Raw genomic sequence first — 8,215 nt, 5'->3', positions numbered from 1 at the left:
GGAGTTGTTGAAGAGTCAATTCAAAAATTTGTGTCGGGACTTCCTGAGTTTTGCTTCTCTCTTGGTCGTGGGAAAAGGGCAGGTACTAAAAAAGCAATTTCTGGGAGCTATTCAGGGTTATCCATGAGACATTCAAACAGAAAAGTGGACTGGCAGGGGTTTATTCTCTTCTTCATTGGGTTCTTCAGCATGAAAGACCTCCCCATCAGCTCCTCACAGCCTAGTCCAGAAGAGGGCACAAAGGGAACTTGCTAGCATCCCAACTGGCACAAAGCTGATCCTCAAACTAGCTGCTCCATCGGTGTTGCACAAGTCAGAGTAACAGCAGGAGACGGGGCGCGTCATGCCAATCCCCTCCACATCAGATGGGATGCAGATGGAAGAGCACATCTTGGTGACGGTCGAGACTCCCATGAAGGGATAAACTACAACAAAGCAAGAAAGAAGGAACAGTTAGGAATGGGAGGAATGGAGGAGAACTCTCCTACTGAAGTCCCTACTGAAACATTAGCTGCCTTCACCACCGAAGTCTTAGCTCCAGTTCAAACACAATTGGTCTATCTTTCTACCAGGAATATAGGAAACAGTTCCCACTGAGTGGCTGCAAGCTGAACAACATCTTGCGTCCTTTGTGTCCTGCCTGGATCAACTTTACCCTGCACAAGGTCAGTTAGGCACTTTTTCTGCCTCTGCTTTGATTCTACTTACTATCTCCTGCCTCTCCCGTGTGCAACCAGAGCCTTATCAGCAGGACCATGCAAAAGAGCGAGCCTCCATCTTCACAGTGCATTTCTTTATTTGGACAGGTTATGACCTGTAGGGTCACCAGTCAGACTGACGGTGCCTTCCTGAGAACTCCAGAGAACTCAGAGGCATTTCTGTCTTGCCTCCAAATGACCAGAAGTTGGTGTCCCCACCTTACTGAGCTTGGCTCATCTCTACTGGCCTCTCCACCCAGCTTTCATAAATAGTTCTCGGATCAGGAGACACTGTTTAACCCACACCCATGCAAACGGTCCGGAGAGCCAAAACTCTTTAGCTCCATGCCTCAAGCTCAAGTCAACATGTTTTTTCTAATGATGCTCAACGCTCAGCATTAACTATGAGCTTGCATTCACCAAGTATTCACTCACATGAAGACTGCTTTCTGCAGCAGCAGGAGACTGCTCTCTGCCCCGTGGGAGCTCTCGTACAGGCTTATATATTTAAGTGAGAAAAGGTACTGCTCCCCACACCAGCAGTCTTCTGTAGAAACACTGACTCATGTTAAAAATATGGATAAAGAAGTAATTGCCCTTACCGTCCTCCAGCGAATACATAGTAGTCTTGCACATGGTTTCGTTCTTCGTGCAGTTCTGGATCATCAAGCACTTATCAACAGGGGTAGGTTCATGGCAAGTGTAACATTGCAAGGTTTGGGCTGCAAGGAGGAAAAACATGAGGTTGGGCTTAGTGTGGACCACCAGATTCTGTCCATGCCCCTCCAGGTACCTCTGGGGAGGGTATCTCTCCAAAATACTCATACTGAGAACAAGAATGGAATAGTAAAAGGTATTTGTACCGATGGGAATGAGAAATACAGTAGTCTCGTGTTCAAAGCACAGCCTCAGATGTGGGTTCAGACCTCCTGTAACAAGTCAAGGAAGAGAGAGCCACACGCACAGAAGACCCCATGATACAGGGAAGTCCTATCAACATCAGGGTGCTGAATGTTTGGGGCACAAAGATGGTCCTTCTGCTCTTGCTTTTTTATTAGGGGTTTGGTAGGTTGGCTTTTTTTGCAGATAGGTCTTAAGTAGTCCACAAGAGAGTATAAAGGTGATTTTACTTAATTTTTGGACCTGCACCCTAGAACATGCAGTAAATATGGGCTCAATATGCTGGGACATCCCAACTCTAACAAAAATTATGAGGGTAATAAAAAAAAAAAATCAAGAGTAAATTAATGAAAATAGCAAGGAGAAGCTGCTTGACCCACCTACTTCTTCCTTACCGCTGTGGGGGTTATTGGGTTGCCTAAGACAGGGATGACTATTCAGTGCAGTGGCTGGATGCCAGCAGACAGAATTTACAAAATGTGACACTTCAGCACCTGAATTCTTTAAAGATCTTGCCCTGTGTGCCAGCAGACAGCTAAGACATGCAGGGACCCAAGAGAAGTCCAATACTTCAATTGTGCAATTAGCGAGATGTTTTTATTTTAATCATTATCACAATTAGCCAATAGGCCCTGCTTCACATGTTTATGCCAGGTATCTAACTGTTCTGCTTGCCAGCCAACCACATCCCCAAGTTCCTTTAATCTGTGTTATTCCCACAAGAGAGTAAACATACTTGTAGCTGGTTTACCTCAACTCCTTTTCTTACTTTGCCTCTGCTTTTCTCCTTGCCTTTGCATTAGTAGAGCATCAGAAAGAGAAGATAGACTCACAGACTCACAGAATCACAGAATGGTGGAGGTTGGAAGGGACCTCTGGAGGTCATCTGGTCCAATCCCCCTGCTCAAGCAGGACCACCTAAAGCCAGTTGCCCAGAACCGTGTCCAGCTGGGTTTTTAATATCTCCAAGGACGGAGACTCCACAACCCCCCTGGGCAACCTGTGCCAGTGTTCAGTCACCCTCATAGTAACAAAGTGTTTGCTGATGTCCCAGCTCTCTCAGCTTTTCCTCAGAGGAGAAGTGCTCATCTTTGTGTCCCTTCCTTGGACTGTGTCCATGTCCATGGCTCTGTTTTACTGGGGAGCCCAGAACTGGACACAGTACTCCATGTGTGGCCTCACCAGTGTCAAGTAGAGGGGAAGGATCACCTCCCTTGATCTGCAGGCAATACTTCATCTAATGCAACACCATTAGCCTTCTTTGCCACAAGGGCACATTGCTGGCTCATGTTCAAGCTGGTGTCCACCAGGACCCCCAGGTCATTTTCAGCCAAGCTGCTTTCCAGCTGGATGACCCCCAGCATACATTGGTGCATGAGGTTATTCCTCCCCAGGTGTATGACTTTGCACTTCCCCTTGTTGAATTGCACGAGGTTCCTGTCAACCCATTTCTCCAGCCTGGCAAGGTCCCTCTGGATGGCAGCATGACCATCTGGTGTATCGGCCAATCCTCCCCGTTTTGTGTCATCCACAAACTTGCTGAGGGTACACTCTGTCTCATCATCCAGATCATTGATGACAATGTTAAAAAGGACTGAACCCAGTATTGACCTCTGGGGTACACCTCAAGTTACTAGACTTCAAGTAGGCTTTGTGCCAGTGATCACCACTCCCTGGGCTCGGCCATTCAGCCAGTTTTCAACCCACCTCACTGGCTGCTCATCCAGCCCATAATCTCAACAGCTTGTCTATGAGGATCTTATGGGAGACTGTCAAAGACCTTCCTGAAGTCCAGGTAGGCAATATGCACTGCTCTCAGCTCATCTACCAGGCCATTCATCTCATCATAGATGTCTATCAAGTTGGTCAAGCATGACTTCCCCTTGGTGAAGGATCTAGATACAAAGAGAAATCAGACTTGAATGTGAGCTGCAGCAGGGAGAATTTAATCTGGTGCTGTCCACTCTGTTGGCTCTTTCCAAAGACTGGGAGCTCTCGGGTAGGAGAGTGTCCCAGAGAGAAGGAACTGTCTCCATCAAATTTACTGAGCCATGAGAACAAATAAGCACAATCTTTCACCTGTGCTGAGATTCTGGTTTCATGAGAAGAATGTGTAAAAAGTTATTTTAAAAAGATGACAGTGGCCATAATCATAGACTCCTGGGGACATGTACCACTCTAGACACAGACCATAAAAACAGACTTTGGTACCCGAGTCCCCAAATCCAGTCCAAGGCAGCTCACCCTGTCTCATCATTCACCAGTTCCTAGATGCTCTTCATCACCTCCCTCTTGACCTGCAAAGGCTCTTACAAGCCTGCAGGTACCAATTAGCTCCTAGACAGGCAGAATAACCACAGCCCAAGTCCTTCAGTGCCTAAAGCCTTTTGAGATGAAGAGGTTTTAGAGAGAGACACTGAAGAGCCCAGGTTGTTGTGATGCAGTGTTTCCAGAGCACTCCAAGCTAAAGATATCAAGCCAAAATAGCATCTGGTACTTCCTATCGTGAAGGAAGCGATTTTTTGACAAGGTTTTCGGGGCACTTTGCACTCTGCAGGTCTTTCTGAGGAACGCAACACCTGATCTAGGTCCTCTTTTCCATCCCCAGCTAGACACCTGAATTTGTGTGACTTACAGGCATAGCAATGCATTTTGGTACCATCACAGAGCAGCAGCCCCTCCTTGATCTATTTGGAAAGCAGTTCTCACCCCATCTGTGTGACAGCCCTACTGAAATCCCTTCAAACCCCACTGAAAAAGAAAAACAATTCAGCTCATCTCAACACACCTAAAATGGGGTGTCATAACAGCAGGCTCAGGCAAGCAAGCCACCTTATGAAAATAGACAATGCAACTTCACCCTAACTAGTAAGCCGAAAGAGCCCTTTTATTAAAAGACCCAGCAATTATCTTGCTTTTATTCAAAGCTCACTTTATTATTCTGTTTTGCTTGTTGTGAATTGATGCTTTGTTTGCATCAATTCTCTGTCTGACAGCTGTCAAATACATCTTTAGGGAGGAAGCTTCATCATTAGTCTCAGATTTCGTGATACTCATCACTGGCCAAATCAAAGCCACAGCATTTGTGTTCCTCTTTGAAAAAAGAAAAAAGAAAAAAAAAAAAATCAAAACATAAGCACAAAGGGACATCAAATTAAGAGAGCATTGACCCCAACATGTGCAAACCCAGTATTTTCATTACTTTACTGAGACTAACAGGTTCAAACACAGCTAAATATGTTAAATAGCAGCCATAGATATGAGGGCGTTTTGGTTTTGGTGGGTTTTTTTGAGATGGAAAAGATAGCAGATCAGGAAGTGTTTAATACAGTAAAATAACCAAAAACTGGAATGAAACAACTTTACCTTTGCAAATGAGGCAGCTCTTCAGCAGCAATAGTCAGCTGGCATCTGACAGAGCAGGGAAGAAACACCATGATTTGGAGACTTAAAGACTTGTGGTCTAAAAGCCCTGTTTTAAGCAAGCTTTGGAATATCTCTCTGGCCTATTCGTGAAGGGTAGATATTTGTGAAGGTAACAAAACTATAGTGGTTCCTTTTTGTTTTAAGAGCTTATGAACTTACACATAGACAAGCAGACATGTAGTAGCTTAAAAATGAAATTACACTATAAAAAGGAATAGAGACAAGTTAGAAGCCTTCTTTAAAAGAAGAGGTAGATATAAAATGCTAAAAGATTTCAATTTAGTTATAGCACATTATTTTTAGAGTGCTGAAATCAAAAGGGGAGATAAAAAAGCAGAAAATCTTGGAATTTCTTAGAAGAGTTTTTACTAGCTTCACTTGGATATTGGCAGATCTTCCATCCTTCAACTCTGACTGCCTTTCCAGAAAATGCTAAAATTACACAGATTCCACTCATGCTCAGAAGAAAGCTTGGGGGAACTGCAGATGCGTCATGGTTTTATCCCAGCTTTGCAGAGGAGAGAGTGTGCAGAAGAAAATCCTGCTTGCCAAATCCACTACGAAGTTTCCAAAATCTGCCGATGTTTGCCTGCCAAATCAAAGCATCCATCCTGACTATACCTACCTGAATGGGACAGGGAAGAGGGGAAGGACCAGAAGGGAGACAGGTGGCAGCACTGGGTCACAGCAGGAACTTCTGCTCACCAGCTGCCCAACTCTTGACAAAGTCTTATTAAGTAGGATGGCAAAATTAAGTTGGTGAGTCAATCCTAGACCAAATTTGTATCCCACCCCATTGCTTTCCTGCTCTGTTCTGCCTTTCAGATTCCTGCCCATCCCTTGAGGAGATCTGACTATAGAGTCCCCTTCTCTCCAAGCCGTCCTCCATTAATAAAAGATGTTCCTCTCTGAACTGCTGTCTTTCCATTGATAAGCAGACACGAATCCCCAGAATGAACAGGGAATAATGATGAAAGGAAATATCTCCTGCTCTGGAGACCAATGATGATTGATCTCTACTGTAGCAGCTGTGGTAAGCACATGAAGCTCCCATTGATCTTGACACAGCACAAGCACCCCAAGGCTTTGAACTATGAGTGACCAGAGCCAGGACACATGTCTTAGAGATAACAGGACAGTCAGTGCATTACACAAAAGAGAGGGCTACTGTTCCAGCTCTGGGTCTGCCTCTCCAAACAGCAACTGTGTTCTCCCCCAAAATCCTCCAAACCCCGCTTCTTTCTCCACCCACTTGTCCCTCTCTTGCTGAATCCCCCGTACAGACCCAAAGATGGAGGAAGGAAAACATCCTTACATAGGAAGGAAATAAATACAAAGGAAAAAATCCTAACATAGCTCCACATCCCAGTCAGGCACAGATAAAATCAGACCCTCCACTGCCTGGATCTGGAGGACTACTGAGGAGCACGCAAATACCCCAATTAACAATCACAGCTCCTGCACTTACCCTGCATTGGACTTACCTTGGTCACCCAGGCTAACACGGACTCTGATCGCCAGTATAAAATAAGTTTGTGTGCAAGAAGTTATTCTGGTGGCAGCATCAATGGATGGGGAGTCTACGCCAGGGTGTCCTTTCCACTATGCAGTCACCTTCCACCATTAGAGGTTATGGCATCACCACTCACGTAGGGCTGCCTGCAATGAGGGGATTCCCTACTTCCTAGGGAATAAAATCACTCCTATCCCAAACACGCCTCCGTGTTTGGCTTCGTGGAGTTGGTGATGGAGGAGAAGCAACTGAATCACACTGAATCTCACTGCTGGAAATGTAAGAGTAAGGTTTGCGTGGCATCCCTGTACAGATGGACTCATGGGGCCTCTTCCCTACCTCCACATCCCAGATGGGTCACCCTCAACATCAGGCTGCTGTTGGCTGCCCACCTTGACCCTGTGCTTCAAGCCTACCCCCTCCAGCGAGGTGTCAGGTGGCCTAATAGGGACAGAAAGGAGGGAGGGAGGATGGTGGGGGTCAATCCCTGTGGTGACAAACCCACAAATCCTCCTGCAAATGGGGAAAATCCCCAAAACACTTCATGCTTGTTTGTTTTCCAAGGTGGCCTGCCGAAATTGTCTTTGACTTCATGCAGACCACAGTGTGTTACTAAACAGAGCTGGAAGCATCAGCTCTGCAGTACCTGGGCCACCAGCTTAGTTTCCCAGTCCATCTTTCCCACTCCTAATGGATGAAGTTTAATAAATCACACATGCAACATGTAATTAGAGAGAGCCGCTACACACACTGCATTAAACTGGCTAGCTGGCTTCAGGGTTAAATATCAAAAGAGGAACAGAAATACAAAAAAAAAAGGCAACAAAAAAACCCAGAAGATGAGAGTCAGATTGCACAAAAACAGTAAAAAGTGAGAGCTGGAAATTGCATTAAAGAAATGACACGATATAATCACCTTTTGTCTTGTAACACTTCCTAAAGAGTCTGAACTAACAATCCCAATGAGACCATGATGATCCTGAACATCTGACAAGCTAGAAATATTCCAGAGACAGATTTTTTGCTGAAAACTGCTCAAAGTGGGAGTCATGGACATCAGAGGGAACAGGATGCACCCCATCCCATGCATCTCCTGCAGGAGTTTGGATAAGACAGAGCAGGAACTTACCGAATTCCATGCAAGCAACGGCAACCAACAGAAGAGACAGAAACACCTTCATCTTGCACGGCCCCTCGTCACCTGGTCCGCTCTTCACCGTTGGCTTTAATGGGACACCTCCTGGTGGCTTGCCATGTACCGATTCCAACCCAAGATCCAATTCTACTGGAAAAACGAGTCTGGTTGAGCTATAAAATGTATTGAATGAGCTACCAAGCAAGCCCCACCTCCTGCCATACCGTCATCTCTTTTCGTGTTCCTTGGAGAAGAAAATGAGGTTTGCATGATGGACAATAGCTGAGGTTGTTTAGGCTGGGTGCTTTTTGTCTAGGAATGATGTGTAAACCCAGGGGTATTAAATAATCCCAGTGGCTATGCCTTGCCTTGAAGTTTGTTGATATTTCTTCTTTTTTGTAGTGGTTAGAGAGACCTGGGTGGCTTCCACGAATCCTGGAAAAAAGCATCTGTAGCTGTGAACAGCAAGGCTCAAGGGACCAGAGTTTATCATCAGGAAGAGAAGTGGAAAGCTGACTAAGCAATCCCTTATTCACTGGAAAC

General features: G+C 45.4%; 1 protein-coding gene across 1 annotated transcript; it reads right to left on the bottom strand.

Moving 5' to 3' along the window:
- Nucleotides 1-213: 213 nt before the first annotated feature.
- LOC104080381 (ly6/PLAUR domain-containing protein 2-like) lies at nucleotides 214-7,718 on the bottom strand. The gene is made up of 3 exons (XM_009582756.1): nucleotides 7,667-7,718; nucleotides 1,301-1,420; nucleotides 214-425 (listed from the first exon to the last, which is right to left on the bottom strand). The coding sequence occupies exons 1-3, from the start codon at nucleotides 7,716-7,718 to the stop codon at nucleotides 214-216; spliced, it is 384 nt and encodes a 127-aa protein (XP_009581051.1).
- Nucleotides 7,719-8,215: the final 497 nt, after the last annotated feature.

This window comes from Fulmarus glacialis, unplaced genomic scaffold (genome assembly GCF_000690835.1).
Source record: "Fulmarus glacialis isolate BGI_N327 unplaced genomic scaffold, ASM69083v1 scaffold8548, whole genome shotgun sequence".
NCBI classification, from domain to species: domain Eukaryota; kingdom Metazoa; phylum Chordata; class Aves; order Procellariiformes; family Procellariidae; genus Fulmarus; species Fulmarus glacialis.
Note: the sequence above shows the minus strand (reverse complement) of the source record. Positions and strands in the feature narration are given on the sequence as shown.